The sequence below is a fragment of the Rissa tridactyla genome, chromosome 10 (assembly GCF_028500815.1).
Source record: "Rissa tridactyla isolate bRisTri1 chromosome 10, bRisTri1.patW.cur.20221130, whole genome shotgun sequence".
Lineage (NCBI taxonomy): Eukaryota > Metazoa > Chordata > Aves > Charadriiformes > Laridae > Rissa > Rissa tridactyla.
In genome coordinates, this window is record NC_071475.1 from 22,367,181 (window position 1) to 22,383,999 (window position 16,819).

The window sequence follows — 16,819 nt, forward strand, 5'->3', positions numbered from 1 at the left end:
ACCCTTTAGCTGAATATCCCATTTTAGAGGGATACCAGAACTCCATCAAGACTCTGTACACATAAACTTCTCCTATTATTATCATGGTATAGCGCCTAAGCTACTTTACACTTCAGGTTATATAGGTTTTTCTTCGATCTTTTTCATGCGTGTGGTCTTACAGACATCCCTCAGTGAGGACTGCTCCATCATGCACTATATATAGTTCTTTGGAGTGTCATACAGACCATCAAATATTGGTGTAATTTTTAACACTGTACTCAGCTTAACAGGCGTAACAATTGGCTCAATGGTACAACTGCCAGTGTGATAAAATGAAATAACAGCTTGAAGATGGCCATAGCGCAAAGTATTAAAGTATACCGAGCAGCTGGGAGCCAACAGTTATTCCATAGGTTGTTTTAAAAATAACAAAACAGCAAAAAGAGGTTCAGGTGTTTTGCTTTAGAGAATTCTTTATTAAGACATTTTCTTGCTGTATCTCAGTCTGGTACCCTGGCCATTGGTTATGTTGGATACGACCTCATGGTGTACAACCTCATGCAGGTTTATCTTCCCATTTTCACGTGACACCGATCTGCTGCTTCAGGTATTTGCCCTAATTTAGTCCTGAAGACTTCTGCCCTCCTTTGTACCACGTCAGCTCTAGCTTTTTATTCCACAGGACATTCTGAATAACCGATTTCATGTAATTTATAAAATTTGTCGCACACTTAGAAAACCTGTCTGGCTAATGAAGTCATCTGTATCATCAGCAAAAAATCAATTGAGTAACTCACTTAAAAATACATTAAATCTTAAAGACGTGGCAGAGCATGAAGCACATGTAAAAATGTCAGGACCATGAGTGTACTAATAGACTTTAATTGCTTTGACCAGCTTTTCCTGGTGCTTCTACCCACAACTCTGCCCATGGGCCCACCTCAGCCCTGGGTGCGCAGCCGCTGAGCACGCTGTGGGGGGAGCTGGTCTCCAGCTCCATGCTCAGCTGTGGTACAGCCGTGGCTATGCCTGGCCACGGACCTCCTTGATTTCAGCCTGGTCTTCCTGGCTCGATCTCATCTCTGCTTTACCACCATGGACTTCCCTGGCCATCACCGGCCTGCATCTCTCTCTGTTAACTGCCACCGGACCTGACCCTGACCTGCAAATTGACTTCCTGGCATCACTTCAGACCTGCCTCCTCATGACCAGCTTGGCTGGTGGCCCGAGCTCCCGGCTGGCCTGCTGCTGTCCCTGGGCTTGCCCTGCCCGGGTGCCCTGGGGCTGGTCCTTCCACCTCCATGTCCTTTTTAGTTCCTGGCTCCTTGTCCCAGGAGCAGCTGGCCATCTCTGGTCCCTGCCAAATAATAAATGCATCGCTGCATGTATTTATAGATCTCTAAAAAATATTTAGAGAGCATATAGTAGTTTTTCAGACATATTTAAGGGTTTCATTCTCTTTAGAGAAATAGAAGGATGGTTGTGTGGCTGGACTTCTTAGTTAGCAAAGGAAGTTCTTTTCACCTGACTCTAAATGTGGCTATCTGTGCAACAGTCATGAGCTAACTAATCATTCTTGTGTTATTATATACATTACATAAGTAATTATTTGAAATCTCATCGGCTGATTATAATAAATCAAAACGAATTAAGCATCTGGAATCAGTCAATATGACTGCTTCTCTTCAACCAGAATAACTTTACCCTAGAAGACTGCGTGTAGCTAATTTAGCATAGACATACTCTCAAAAAAAAAAAAAAGATATATAAGCCTATGAAATAATTCAGCCATGAAGCTTGAATATAAATATTTTATAAAAGAAACAGGCAGATCTTTCCTGTTACCTATTGCATCATCCGGGGGATTATGCCTCCTGTATTTCAAAAGTCTCTTGAGATCACCACTGAAGCTTCCTGAGCTGTCATTTATACGGCCAAGTATTAACCGGCGTCAGCCTTTCCTTCCTCAGTACACCAACCGATTTCACTGGGGGTTTTATCAGGCCTCTTTTCAACAGCCAGTTGACTATGACTCTTTTAAAGAAATAAATACACAGAGCTGACTCAAGACTCGCTCTGTTTCTTTCAGCAACAGATGATTCTTGTTTTGCAGAAGTAATCTTGGTGGACGTTGCTGACCCACTGGGCTTAAACCAGGTAAAACGTGCTTCTCTTATGCCACACTGGAATACAGAATGTCACAAACATTCTGTTGATCTTAGAGGGATAATGTCGCTTGCCAATCTCTAAAAACAAATACTTTTCCCCTTTGTTATTCTTATACCTTTGGAATTTAGTTTATTGCAGAGGCGAGGGCAAAGCATCGAGGGCAGAACTGTGCAAAGATGGGTGTGTATTCCTGCTCTGCCGAGGCCTCCTGTCGGGGGAAACGAATGGTCAGGGACGGGGGAAGGAACAGGCAACAGCCACCGCTTGTTCTCAAACTGCTGCTGACAAGTTATTTTCAACTGAACAAAAAAAAGCAGTTTCTCTTTTGAATATTTACAATCCATAGCGATTATTTTAGGTCTCCTTGGTTTTGAAAAATCCCACATACAAAATGAAGATTTACTTAACAACAACAATATGTGGCTGAGAAGAAACGACAATTGCCCAGCAACTGAAACAGTTTTCTACCCACATGCCCAACCACTCGGAGGAAAACAGTGCAAGAACATTGGTTGCAAAATGCAATTTGTTGTTTTATTTGGTCTTAAAATGATTTGGCTCTTCATCCAACACTTCCAAGAACTGTCTGCATTAGGAAAGATATATTGCTGAAAGAAGTTTAAAGACTTTGTACTTCTACCTTGTTTTCCGACTGCTTTGTTTTCTAGAGGAAGTACTGACTGAGCCAGGAACAGATGTCATGCCTCTCACTTTTGTTCTTTTAACTGCAAGACTATCCTTTGCCTAAATATCAGAGAGAAACCTGCAAAACAAGAATTGCAAGCTTTATTAAGATACAACAAGCCAAATTACTTCTTGAGGTAAGTACACAAACCAAATGTTGTTAGAAGGCTCTCTTACTATCTGCTGGGGGAACATTTCATCCATTATAATGAAACATAGCTAAAAATATCCTATATTATAAGAACACTGGAGCTGTATATGAGGCAGTACGCTTAGAGAGGGTGATTAATTGATTTGTCACCAGCAGTAACACTTCTTGAGTAATGCCTTTTCACTCACAGTTGCACCCTATTTCCATTTCAACTAAGGGAGACCCCGGGATATGACTTGAAGTTCCTTCAAATAAAACAAACAGTTTTGTTTTGTTCAGGGGAATTTACTAGCTGTATTAGTCACGAAAACTTTCAATGACAGTAAGTCTACAGATTACTACCAAGATTAAGCTTGGAACTTCCTCGCCTCATGGACAGTACCAGAAGTACAACCAGCAAAACACAAGAAGTGAGGAAAGCTGTATTAAAATTGTTTCGTCAGTCAGATATTCCCGAGTCCTGCTACAAAGACTCATACAGAAGCCAGATTCTAGTACTTTAAAAAAAGTAAAGGATTTGATGAAAAATTTGAGCATATATGATTTTTGTCTCTGCACACCTTCTTAGTGACATGGATGTGTTATTTGGCTGTTTTTTTAATGCAGTGTAGGCGCACTCGTGATGTAGAAGCTCTGAGCACTTCCTTAGCAACACACATTATTTTCCTTCCCTGTATCCCCTGAAAACAGTAGTAATTAAAAGTATGACTATTTTTGAAGAGGACCGTAATGTGTCTGAGGCAACCAAAGGCCATGAAAATTATTCCGAAATACGATAGTAAAGATGAAAAAAGTCATTAACGGGAAGCAATGTTGTTACGAGTTCAAAGCTTGTTGGCAATGTTGTTTTTATATTGCTGTAAAACAAATACCGGAATGAGAGCTGGCAAAAGTTTTAGTAAGACGCTATAGGGTAACGTGCAGAGGTGGGCCTGAAAGGCTTGTCCCCTTAGCAAACCTCGATGCTGATGCAACCCAGCCTGGTTTAGTTCTGTAGAAAGTATGGCATATTATACAACACACACCACACACGCACAAGTACAGCACACAAAATACAAATAAAACCAAACCATGTAAAGTCCGTCTTAAATGAACTGCACTTAACAGCATGGAGGAAAAGACATACGTTGTTACTCATACTCTAATAAAAGAAACCTAATAGTGCTATAATATTAGATTTACAGCTCGAGGAAAGGTCAATCCAAAGCGTCTCCGCCATCGTCCTCGCACCCACATTTTACTCCCGAGTCCCAGCGCCTGGGGCAGCTTTGTCCCTCTTGTAACAGGTGGACAGGAAGGGAAAGACGTGTCAACAGAAAGCTGAAATGGTGCAACTTTAAACAAAACTATGAAATAAATGGGGTAATTGTGGATATTGGTGGTGTAGGACATTCACACAGAAGCGGTTCTGGTGCAATACTTAGCTGCCAATTCATTTACAAAGTTCCTAAGCAAAAGGGAGAGGGGTTTAGGTAAAAATTCTCATAGCTGAATACTAAACTAAGTAGTAATGTTATTTATGAGATTTGGAGAGTAAATTTTTCTCAGTAATTCAATTAAAAAAACATTTTCCCTCCTGTATCTTTTGGCTGCAGTAAGTTAAAACGTCAGAAGCCCAGTTAACTGCTGTCCTCGCCAGCCCTAACGAAGTCGGAGGCGCCCGGTACGCACGGAGGGTTGTTTGTACCCACCCGGCCCCCGCCGCGCCCCGTCCCCGCGTCCACCATTTCCTAGCGCTACCGGCAGGGCGGGCGCGGAGCCCTCCCCTCAAGATGGCCGCCGCCGGGCGGCCCGGGAGCCCCCCGCCCGCTTCTCCGCGGCCCCTGGGGGTGTCCCGGCCGTGCCGGCAGCCTTCGGCCTGGGGGCGGCGGCGAGCGCGAGGAGCAACGGCGGGGCGAGGAGCCGGATCGCGGGGGAAAAGCAGAGGGGACGGCACTGACACGGCGTTCCGCGGCGCCGCCGTCCTGCGCAGCCGCCCCATCACTGGGCGGCCCGGCCTCCCCTCCCGCGTCAGGCGGACGCCGGAGCTCTCCGCGGGGAGGGGCGCGGCGGGGCGGGGGCGCGGCAGGAAAGGGCCGGAGCCGCCCGGGCGGTGAGTCACGGAGCGAAGGGCAGGGAGGTGCCGCCGCGCCCGGCCAGAGCCGGCCGCCCGGCCTGCCAGGGCAGCCCGGTGGGCGGGCCCCGCCGTGTCCCTCCCACCTTCAGGCCGCCATGATTGGGTATCCCCTTCCGCCGCTCCCATTGGCCGCTCGAGAAAGCGGTTGGCGCCCATTGGCTGAGGGGTGGGCTCCAGCGAGCCGTGCGCAGAGTAGTAGGGAGGGGCGGGGTGATCTGTGCCTGTGGGGGGGCAGAGCGCGTGGGGCCGTGTGCAAACCGCGTGTGGCGCAGCCAGAAGGGAGCCGGGAGCGGGCGCGCAGAGCCGGAGCCAGCGCGGCCTACTGTCGTCCGGGCGGGCACTGCCGCGGCGGGGTGAGCCTCCGCAGGTAACTGCCGGGCCGGCCTCGCCTCGGCGGCGAGGGGAGCTGCTGGGGCCGCGGGTGGGGAGCGGAGGCAGAGCGCGGCGGGATGATGGCGCTGGCGCACTCCGGCCTAGTGCGCGGGAAAGTGGCGCCGAGTGCCCGGCCGGGTTGGGGGGCCATTCCCTGGGCCGGGCGGTGGGGCGAGGGCGGCGGGAGGTGGATGGGGAGCGCGGAGGGGGGAGCGGGGTGCCGCAGGCCCTGCGAGGGCGGGCGGTGGCGGCGGGTGAGTCAGGCGCTGGCGGGTTCCGGGAGGCGCCGAGGGAGGCTGCGCCGCTCGGGGGGAAGGGAGGCCGGGGTGGGGGTAGGTCAGCCCGGTCCGCCCCGGAGCAGCCTTCTGCCCAGCCCTCGGCCTGTTGGCCGGGGTCCGGCTGCAGCGACGTGTCCAGCCGGCCGGGCCTGCAGCGCAGGGGGGGGGAGGGGGGAAGTGTAGCGCTTCAGGTGGCCGATCCGGGGGTGGGGGGGAAGGGCCCGCTCCGGCCTCGCCGCGCGGGTCGGCGGCGTGACTGACTTCCCTGTGGGCGAGCGGCAGCCGCGAGTTCAAGAAGATCTTGTGAAAGTGGGGAATCGGGTGGAAGGTGGCCGAAATAAAACTGTTTGTTCTTGTTTTTCTTTTCCCCTTTTTTTTTTACTTTTTTTTTTTTCTCCCCACCTCTTGCCGCGGCGAAGCGGGAGGCCGGCGGAGCGGCGGCCGGGCCCGGCCCCACGTGGCCGCCCACGTGTGAGGCGCGGCCGGGGACCCGGAGGGTCGAGGTGTTGCAACTATTTGTCTCCGACCGCAGGCACGGATGGTGGCCGGCTCCAAATCCAAATGTGACCTATAAATGGATAGGAAAAATAGCCTGTGACATCTACAGCTCACGGACTAGTGGAGCAGCCTTTTATTTAAGTTCATGTCAGACCTAGTTCTCAAGTAACCGCTGTTACTCATTTAGCGCCCAGAATTGTCATGAGGAATTATTAAACTTAATATTGGGGTTTATTTTCATTTCAGCGCTTAATAAGGTCCCATTGGCGTGCAGCGTTAGGGTTGCTCTCCTGTTGTCTTTCTCAGTGCAAACTTGCCGAGAGAAGCAATCCTGCATCTGTCTTCAAAGTGAAGAGGTTAAATGAGTTCACCAGGACTGTGCAAGAACCTTGCCAGTTACAGCCTTAACCTGCCATTTTTTTTTTAAACTGTGTTAATGTCTAGACTGAGTTTTATGTTAAAAAGTTTACATGTTTGCTTCTTTTTAAGTTTAAAACTTTGTACAGATAGGGATAAAAAATAAAAGGGGAAGATGATAGAATGTGCATATTTGGTAGATAATCTGTAGTTTCTCCCACTCTGTTAACTAATATGGGTAGGTAGAAAGTGATGGAGTCACTTTTTTGATTAACTTTTGCTCTCCTTCTGATTTTCGTCAACAAAACTATCCAAGAGTAGTCTAATCAGAGTTCTGATGTCTTTTTGACCTGGCTCCTGGTCCCTCAGTAGGGATCTAAGTTCTTGAGTTCTAGTTAATGTTCAGCATTCTTGGATCAGCTTTCTTGTGGAATATATTGAGGGCACCCAAATAGAGTGTAGGGCTTGGCTTTCCACTTCTGCAGTTTTCTTGAAGTTTCAAACAACGACTTCTCAGAATTGGGGTATAGTTCCCCGGTGGTCAGAATACTTAATTTTGTATCTTTTCTAGTGAGGACATAAGCAGGAGAGGGGAGCATCACTAACTCTCTCTGGAGCATGTTTTCAGGTTACAGATGTAGAAATTCAACCAGATGGATACTGAGTAGCTTCCATGACAGTTGCGTGTCCTGTTTTCAAGAATTCTCAAAACATGCTTCTTGGGGAAATAAATATTCTTCTTGGGTAGCATTTCTCTTTAAATGAGTAATATTTTGACTTCTCTTTTGAAACTAAATGCTAGCACTTCTGTTAGCAGTCCTTTCTGCCTTTCCATTTCTTTATCTTTTAGGGAGGCAAAGCTGTGCTTGCTATTACATATTTGTTTCACCATGTTCAGGCTGGCTCTGGGCTGGCTTGTCAGATTCAGGTGTGGTATTGTAGGTTGGTCACCAACAGCCTGGAAGGAAACTGCTGATTACTCAACATTTGCCTCTGATATAGCTGACTTGCCAAAGAGCTCCGAAGTGTGCAGGCTTTAGCAGTGGTTTTTGTCTGGTCTGTCCTTTGAGTCAGGTCCTATTAGTATTGAATGTAAGTGATGGTTGTAGATCAAAAGAAGCACCTGGTGAATATAATGAAGATAATTGCCCCTGTTATATTGGGCTTGTACTGTTAACAAGCTGATGAATTCTAAGGAACTGCTCATATCCACAAGCATCTTGAGTAATCTTACAGGTGCAGTTGAGCCTCCTTTCTATTATGAGGAGGCCAAGTTAGTTTTGCATTTGTTTGTTAAAGCAGACTTGTTCCACAGAGGGCATTGAGGCTAAAAGTCATAAAATCAGGAGCGTTATAATGGGGCTTAGCGGTAGTTCTTTCCGTCATCAGTTCTACATGGGTTACTAAAACAGACTTTTATATTGCTGAAACTTGTGTGTGAAGATTGGAGATTAATAGCACCTTTGCCATTTTAAAAGTTTTGAATGCATATTAACTGTATAGCCACAAAAAGGTGTGGTCTTCCACTTCAGAGTGTGATACAAGAAACTTCAAAATTTCTCGTGTTTTCAAAATATCTCACGAGAAGCTTTGTTACTTTAAAGTCTGGTGCTAAAGTTGCACGCAAAAGCTTCAAATCCGACCTAGGAAACCGCTGTGGTGACACTTCTCATGTGTCTTTGAGCTGTTCTCAGACAATGATCTTTGGCAGTAGGGTGATCATACAGAAAAAAGACTAAAAAAAGTCTAAAAATCATTCTTAATGTTTTGCTGAATAGCTGCGAGGGGACTTATTTCAGCTTCAAGCTACAATTACAGAGCTCTGTAGAAGGAATTCAGGTAAATGGACTACCTTATCTCTCTTAGTAGAAAGGTAAGGTTTGAGGCAACTAGACTAGTAGTCTTTCTTCACAAGTTTTGGAAACTAGTCTATGAGGCAATGGCTTAGTATATCTTGCAGAATTTGACCTGGCTTAGAAGTTATAGATGAGGCCACAGTTGTAATTTGTTTCCCTTTATTGCTTTTCCTGTCTTGCTGAAGTAAAAATCTAGTTCTGGGATGTAAAAAGTGAGGTGAGAGGGTGGGGGCAAGCTGCTTTGTTTAGCACATTTGAGCTGTGGAAAACACTGATACATGTGACTGACTGAAAACTTCCCAAGGAGACTAAAACAAGTAGCCTTCTTGCAGAAGCTTATTTAAGGTGGCCTTGAGAGATAAAAGGAACTGCTGGAAACTTGCCTATGATGACAAAATGGAGGAGCATTGACCAATAGAGAGTATTTGAATTTGGGTAGTTTTTACTGTACTCCTTTTTTTTTTTTTCTCTTGGAAGTAACTGAAAAATGTAATGGTGTCCAAACTGCTTGGAGACTATCCATTTAAGGACTTGTCTTCTGAACCAGCCTTTTCTGGATATTACTCCTTAAAAGTGGCTGTTGGCTGTATCTGAAAACTAAATCCTTATATTGGTTTTTAAAACAGTTTACACTGTTAGGGAATTTTGTCCCATGTAAGGCTTCTTAGAATGCAGAGCAAGTAAAACCAGTGTCAGCTGCATCTACCTCTAGCTGGTGAACTTGTATTCAGTTTCACATCCTTTACAGGAAGAATGCAAAGTTAAGCATTAAAAATACTGGTGAAGAGAAATTCCAGGCAGACTGTCTGGTACTTTCATATACTTAAGGTATTTGAAGACAGAGCAGCATGCTTTGTAACTGTATGTCTGTGGCAGCTGTAACCTTTGAATATCTCCGAGTTCAGGGGGGAAAGGGGCCTCCGAAGATAAAGCGTTTTTAATTAATCCCTCAAATAGTCTTGAAGGATAGTTGTGCAGAGATCGTTGTTTGACTTGAGATTTCTTATTCAGTTTGCTTAATCTTACTTTACTAATTTGCTATGTACCAGAGGAACAGAAACTTCAGGTTTTCCTCTTGAAGGAGCAGTTAAAAAGGAAGCAACTTTGAATCAGGTGTAAAGCTTCTCTTTTCAGATTCTTTTGGGGCAGTGAGTAGTGAGCTTTAGCCCATGGTGCAGATCTCTGAAGTGGTGATGTTAGGTTCTTCATATGGGTAACTGCTGGCAATATACAGTCCTTTGTGCTGTAGTCTCAAGTTCAGGGCTTAGAATGAAAGTTTGGTAGTTGTGAGTATCTGTGAAGATGTATTGCAGTTCTGTTACAGCTCTTGGCATACTATTTTGCTCTTTTTAACAGGTCTTATGTTGCTCTCCTATAATGTTTTAATGTGAAGACTCCTCTTAAGAGAGTTGGCAAGTTGAGTGAAGAATGTATTTTGGTATATAATTCAGAGACCCCATTTTGTCCCTCTTGAAATCAAAAGCAGCAATTGTGCCTGAGCCCAGCTCCTGCAGTTGGCTTTGCCTGTGTTTTTCCTGTTCTGCAGTGTCAACACAGTTGCTATGAAAACAGGCATAAACAGTAGCGCACTGAGTGCCAGCTGCTGCCACCACAGTAGACAGCTCTTCATCCTTGGGTGTCCTAATAAGATATTTAGAAATTTTGAACACCAAGTCGAAGCAGAGAAGACTGGGTTATGTGTAAAATCCAAGTATGTCTCTGGAGTGCACAGACAACCAGTTATTTTATTCTTGTTTAGATCTGTTTAAGATCATCTTGGATCCTTTCATTGTGGGACTTCGTTTTAAGAGTAAATACCATCACCTGGTCCAGCTGGAAGGTAGATGTGGGATTACAGAAGTAGCATACTAAAGTTTCTATCTCTTGTACTTCAAGTTCTTGGGCTTAAACTGTGGTTGGAGGAATGGATGGTCACTTCTGTGCTGGAGATAATTGGAGAGAGAGGAACTGTTCCGAGGGAGGAGTGGCTAAAAAGCAACAGTAAATTTGTGCAGCATTGGAGTACTTTAAAAATAACTCTGAATAAAAATTCGTGTTTAGATATACACTCTCCATTTAAGACCTAAATGTCAGGACGCTAATTCTGGTTCCTTCTTGAGGTCATGTGGTATTCGTAAGTGCTTCTGTAGTGGCTTCCTTCAAGACACAGCTCATGAATGTTCCTGGTAATCTGGGATGCTGGATGGTTTGGGGGGAGGGAAGCATTTTGTAATGTCAATGAATTGTGGAGTTGCAGGAAGATTATCTTGATGGGGGATCAGGTGAACTGCCACACATACCAGATAATGATTCTACTTGTGTTGGGTTAAGAATAATGAATTGGGGGAGATCATGTGAACTACTGAACTCAAAGAGACTTCGTCAAAACAAAGCTTGACATGCGTATTTTTAGACTAGTGTATTTTAAACTTGTCTTGAAGCACACTTTTAAAAAGACTCTAATTTAAATGTTTAACTTCCTTGTTCTTTCTGGTTCTAGAAGTCTTGCATAACTGTTTCACAGCTTAGGGCAGTTATGGTGCTATGACCGCAGTCTGTTTAACCTACCCCATCCTAACTGCTGCTTTAGGGGCCTGTGGCAGACTGACTTTTTGCTCAATGAAATGCATACCTCCATTCCCCAATATGGGCAAAAGAAGTGGTTTATACTGTCTCGGACAGGCATGCCTATCTGATGTTTCCCTAGCATTCTAAGGATGCTTTCCAAGTTAGCCTTCTAGATATCTGGCAAGTGTCTGGTGTCTCTTAGCTAAGCCAAATGTCTTAAACGTTTTCTTTCATGTAAACCTGGGAGTGAAGTATGCACCCTGAACTATAGGTTAATACATTGAAGTTGTAATTCTTGTTTCAGCTATTTACGACATAAAAGAACTTAAGTCTTTAAATGTTAAGCTAATGTGCACTTTAAGGCTTTAGGTCTAATACTGCCTATTCTTACAATTAGCTTCCAGAATGAAGCTTGATTAGTCAGTAAATGTAGTAGCTGCCAGCCAGACACTTCAAGAGAAAGCTTAACAACTACCAGGAAGAAATAATTTGTAGAGACAAGTAGCTGGCGTTTGAGTTTTTAACTGAGGAATAAGGAAGAAGGTGCATTACTGAAAGAGAACAGCAGTAAGGCTGGTTAGACAATAGTAAAAGGGGTCTACTTCTTTTTTTCCCCACTCCAAAGCATTTTGTAAGTTTTTCAAGTGAAGACTGGCTACAAAAACTAACTAGAGGAAAAGTTACATAGCACGCTGTTTCTTTGGCGGTTCAAAGCTGCCTTACTCCAAGCAGAGCAGAGACAAACTTTTATTCTCTACAGTGGTTTTAATAGTCATGATCAGATATTGTACAAGAAAGTATTAAGTCAGTCAGAAGTCCTGCTCAGTTTTTGTTGCCTTTGCTGGGAGGGTGGGAAACCTCTAAATCTCTTACTTTATTGTAGCCTTTGGTTGGGAGAGGGGAAGGTGTTCTAAAAATGTCTTTCTTCCTCAGGCAAGTAATCTGCAGCCATGAGCAGCAACGAATGCTTCAAGTGTGGACGTACTGGCCACTGGGCTCGGGAGTGCCCTACTGGAATTGGCCGTGGTCGTGGGATGAGAAGCCGTGGCAGAGGTGACTGGTTATTTCTTTAGTAAGATTGCTAGCTGACTGTTCCGTATAGTGTGTAAAACTGGCTTTGCTAGTCCAAAGTGAAGAAGTTGGACACAAATTGGTAATAAATTTTGCTGGTTCTTACCTCTGCATGAGAATTTTGCCGGAGCATCTGAGAGTGAAGCTAACTTGTCAATTCAGCTGGCAGTGTCCTTGATTAACTCTCTTAATATTGTGGACTTAATCCTTAAACCTTTTTCTCCTGTTACCCGTTTCAAGCAGGCTTCCAGTTCATGTCTTCATCTCTCCCGGACATCTGTTACCGCTGTGGTGAGTCTGGCCATCTTGCCAAGGACTGTGATCTTCAGGAGGATGGTAAGTATCACTAAATATTCTATCTCTTCAGTCGCATGGACAAAGATCTGTGGTTGAAGAGAAGGATAGAGTACACTGACCTTAATTTGCTTGAAACAAGATGTACATGTCCTTCATTAGAAGCCTGCTACATCTCCCTCTACCAAGGTTTTATAGTCTTGTTTGGTATGTTTTTCTTATTGTGGAAGCCTGCTATAACTGCGGTAGAGGTGGCCATATTGCGAAGGACTGCAAGGAGCCGAAGAGGGAGAGAGAGCAGTGCTGCTACAACTGTGGCAAACCTGGCCACCTGGCTCGCGACTGTGACCACGCAGATGAGCAGAAGTGCTATTCTTGTGGAGAGTTTGGACACATTCAAAAAGACTGCACCAAAGTGAAATGCTATAGGTAAGAACTGACAAGAGACAACTGCAAAATCTGTCTTAAGTGGTAGATGCATTCAGTATTTAATTTTGGTTAGGAAATGAAGGTTAAACTTTGACCAGGTGGCTTGTTTCTTTAAACAGTTAACTACTGTTGTTCAAAACTAAGTCTTAAATACCTGTTAGCAAAGTCAAGTAATAGACTCAATGATGAGCATCTCTGGGTTGCGAGAAGAATGCAGATATTAAATCACTTAAACTGTACAGGAGAAAGGGCCGCATCTTCTTGCAGAAGGTAACAGGAAGTGCTTGCCCGTAGCACAGACTTTTAAATTAGAGTTGGGTACCTTCTGTCTTATGCTGGAACTAACAAACTCCAGCTGTACAGATCAGTTGACTGGCACAGCCAGCCCCAGCAGGAATATGCTTCAGATGTCTTGGTTGTAGGAACTGCACGTACAGGTGGATGTTAAATCAGTTTGAAACACCAGCTTCAGAATGCTGTCTGGTTTTCGAATGCAGGCCTGTACGAGAAACAGCATATTCCTGAGTGCAGTATTATTCACCCTTGCTGAGATTCCCTTCTGTGGAGGAAGGAGAGAGAACATTGTGCATTTGAGTTAAAACTAATTACTCTCAAAACAAAGCTAAACTGCAGACGGAAGCATCGGAGTAAGCAAAACCCAACACAGTAAAAAAACAACAGTGCGTCTGTATTTGATGTACGGTGGTTTTGGCACGTAAAGTGATTAATGTGAATTGATCAGTTGGGGAACAATTCCTGGCTCTGGTGAAGACAGAAAGTTGCCTCATGTCAAAGAATTCTGGAACACCGAAGCAGAAATCTTGAATGCAGAACTAGTGTTGCGTGAAATTTAAGTAGATAATGTGCTTGACAGACCAGGATTGCTTTTCTGAGTCACTGTTCTGGATGATTTTGATAAAATGACTTGCTTTTTTGCAGGTGTGGTGAAACTGGCCACGTAGCCATCAACTGCAGCAAGACCAGTGAAGTCAACTGCTATCGCTGCGGCGAGTCAGGGCACCTTGCACGGGAATGCACAATTGAAGCTACAGCCTAATTATTTTCCTTTGTCGCCCCTCCTTTTTCTGATTGATGGTTGTATTATTTTTCTCTGAATCCTCTTCACTGGCCAAAGGTTGGCAGATAGAGGCTACTCCCAGGCCAGTGAGCTTTACTTGCCGTGTAAAAGGAGGAAAGGGGTGGAAAAATCAACTTTCTGCATTTAACTACAAAAATGTTTATGTTTAGTTTGGTAGAGGTGTTATGTATAATGCTTTGTTAAAGAACCCCCTTTCCGTGCCACTGGTGAATAGGGATTGATGAGTGGGAAGAGTTGAGTCAGACCAGTAAACCCTCTCTGGGTTACATGGAAGTGATCCTATGCAGGAGGAAAGAAATTACGGAAGTGTCTAAACTTCCTCATAACTTTAATTTTATTACAATGGCCTTGGATTGTCTGACCTCAGTAGCTGTTAACACCAAGTAATATCTGTATCGGGCCCTACCTAGAGCATATAGCTGAGTGGGAGTAAACAAACAAAGATGCACATGCCTGTTAATGGCCATGAGAGAGAGAGAGAGAAATCAGGAATAAACTTAAAAGTAACAGTAATTCAGTCAATGAATGTTCATGTTGGAGATACAGAACGTAATGGGAAGCTTTTGAATAAATATTTCAAAGTCAATCTGAAACCCAGACATCAGTGCTCATAGCATATACAATTTGGAGCTATTCAGGAGTTGCAAATAAATGCATTTTCACAGAAATCAAGATGTTATTTTTGTATACTATATCACTTAGACAACTGAGTTTCATTTGCTTGTAATCAGTTTTTAAAGTAAGATGGTAAAAGCAATTGAAGTCCTAGAACATAGAAAATGTAATTTTAAAACTATCAATAAAGCTGGAGGAGGAAGGGGAGTTTGGCTAAAGTTCCTTTTGTTTATTTTTGGTTTTCATGTACACGGTGCAAAATAACATTAAAAAGGGGTATGTGGAGGTGTAAAAGTTTAGTTTGGACTTTTCTTTTATACTGTCTTATGTTAAGTTTCCATCTGGTAGAATCAACTTGCAAGTACACGAAGTATGCAGTCCTTTTTCCAGACTATTGTGATCCGCATGTGTTCCTGCGAGTGGGTTGCGTGGTCTCAGAGCGGGCTTGTTTCATCTGTGCTGATGCAGTTAAAGCATTCCTTCAGAAGTCATTGAAGAAGGCACAAAAGTTGGTGAAAGTACAGCAATTTCCAAAGCTGGCAGTACTTCAGCCTTCACAGATATCATGACACAAAGAACTATCCCTTACAACATCCAGTGTGGCAGGCATTTCTCATTCCTGTATGTTGTGCCACTATGTTAATTGACATGGGGTTAGTAAACAGTTAAAAAGTTACACAGATGAAAACGGAGCCATGTGGAGTGTGTCTTGAGTATGTCCACTCAAGAAGTGAGTAAAGTTGTCCTGATGTGCAAGAGAAAACCAGGGCAGGAGTTCTTGACTGATGAGTGTTTCACCATAAGGTGCAATTGTAGAAGGTGTGTCTTTAACATCTGGGGTTAAAGGCAACTAACAGCTTTGGCACATGGAATCTGACCAGTTATGATCGGGGTAGTGTGCTGTAGTCGTTTTGTGTTTGCATCTTCATGCACAAGCTAAAGCTTTTCCTTACTCTTCAAGTCCCAAGGTGTTTTTCATAGGCTACGTATGCAAAAGCAGTGAAAAAATGGCCTGAGATGGGGTGGTTGTGTGTGGATCTCTCTTTAGACAAGTACCAGACTGATGCTCTACAGCTATGCTGGAGTAAAACTGAATTGGCACTGTTACTTCTCTTCTAGATGGTGTTTAACCAGTTCAGCGTCACGTTAACATTTTCAGTTCTTTTGGGAGCAAGGCTGTTACTCATGATGCAGCTGTGAAATAATGCTCCTGAAGGTCGGGGTCTCCCAGGAACAACTAGCCTGTGGCTTTCAGCAGACTATAGAACAGGAGGTTTGCAGAAGAGCAGTAAGAGCTCCTCAGTTGATGAACTAGAAGCTCCCAATGAGGAATCTTACCTGGGCGTGTTTGTAATACAAGCAGGTACATTGCCTCTTAATTTCCAGGTTGTTTCAGGAAACCTGGTGTCTAAAACGCCTGTGTCTGAGAAAATTGTGATGGTTGTAGCTGCTGTGTCACATCAGGTGAACTCTGACCAGATTGTTGCTGTTCTGCAGTGGGCTGCCATAGAAATGTAGAGTTCCTTAACATTTGATGAAATAAAGATTTATAACGAACTGAAGTTTTCAGCCTGGGTTTGATGTTCAAAGCCTGTGGGAAGCGTTGAGCCATAGTCCAGGGAGAAAAAGCGGATTGCTAGTGAGAACACTAAGTAGAAGGTGGCTAAAGCCCAGGTCACTTGGCTGGCAGCAGCCAACCGGAGCAGGTTTTAGGGAGGCTGAGTTGGTCCTGCTGCAGAGCCGGAAGGAAACGGGCAGTTGGCAGAAGTCTCTTTATTTGAAGCACTTAAAGAGGGGAATGCTCTTGGACTGCTTTGCCCAAGCAGAAAAAAATCCCAAGTATTTGCTTCTGCCTGGTCGGTGTGACATAAGATGTAGAAGGCAGGTTCTGGAGAGTGTAATACCAAAATGAGATGGTGACTGCTATTGCGGTTGGTCATGGTTCTTTGGCAGGACGGCGTTTGTCCAGCCGATTTGCTGAAGAACAAAGCCTTCCAGGTCTTGTGGAACTAAGGGGTGGGGAAGAGGTTCTTGCCTGAGTTGTGTGGGATTTTTGAGTGGGCTTTGCGTGGTTTTATGTTTTGGTGGTTTTTTTTATATAGCTGCTATTGGAGCATAAATGTACTTTTGAGTCTTAAACGTGGTTGCCAAAACCCTCGTAAAATCCACACTTGAAATGAGTGGGTTGTCTTGGGGTAGTACCGATTGCCTGATCATAGTGTGTTCGTGTTCAGCCTTGTGGTAGGTTAGCATGGATTAACTGAATCATACTGAACATAC

The 16,819-nt window shown here is 44.4% G+C and overlaps 1 protein-coding gene and 1 long non-coding RNA gene across 9 annotated transcripts; one reads left to right on the forward strand and one right to left on the reverse strand.

The window, feature by feature from the left end:
- Nucleotides 1-341: 341 nt before the first annotated feature.
- LOC128915887 (uncharacterized) lies at nt 342-2,867 on the reverse strand. Of its 2 annotated transcripts, XR_008468792.1 has the most exons (4): nt 2,792-2,867; nt 2,267-2,359; nt 1,828-2,165; nt 342-1,339 (listed from the first exon to the last, which is right to left on the reverse strand). It is a non-coding gene; the product is annotated as an uncharacterized LOC128915887 (long non-coding RNA). The 2 variants fall into 2 exon arrangements; XR_008468791.1 differs by having other exon boundaries at nt 1,828-2,359.
- Nucleotides 2,868-5,310: 2,443 nt separating this feature from the next.
- Nucleotides 5,311-14,833, forward strand: CNBP (CCHC-type zinc finger nucleic acid binding protein). Of its 7 annotated transcripts, none has more exons than XM_054216756.1 (6): nt 5,331-5,469; nt 6,172-6,397; nt 11,965-12,084; nt 12,343-12,437; nt 12,623-12,825; nt 13,765-14,833. In XM_054216756.1, exons 3-6 carry the CDS (start codon nt 11,982-11,984, stop codon nt 13,880-13,882), a joined length of 519 nt encoding a protein of 172 aa, XP_054072731.1. In that variant the 5' UTR covers nt 5,331-5,469; nt 6,172-6,397; nt 11,965-11,981; the 3' UTR covers nt 13,883-14,833. The 7 variants fall into 7 exon arrangements, with proteins under 7 accessions (XP_054072730.1, XP_054072735.1, XP_054072734.1 ...); XM_054216757.1 differs by having other exon boundaries at nt 6,172-6,284; XM_054216758.1 differs by lacking the exon at nt 6,172-6,397 and adding an exon at nt 10,223-10,303.
- Nucleotides 14,834-16,819: the final 1,986 nt, after the last annotated feature.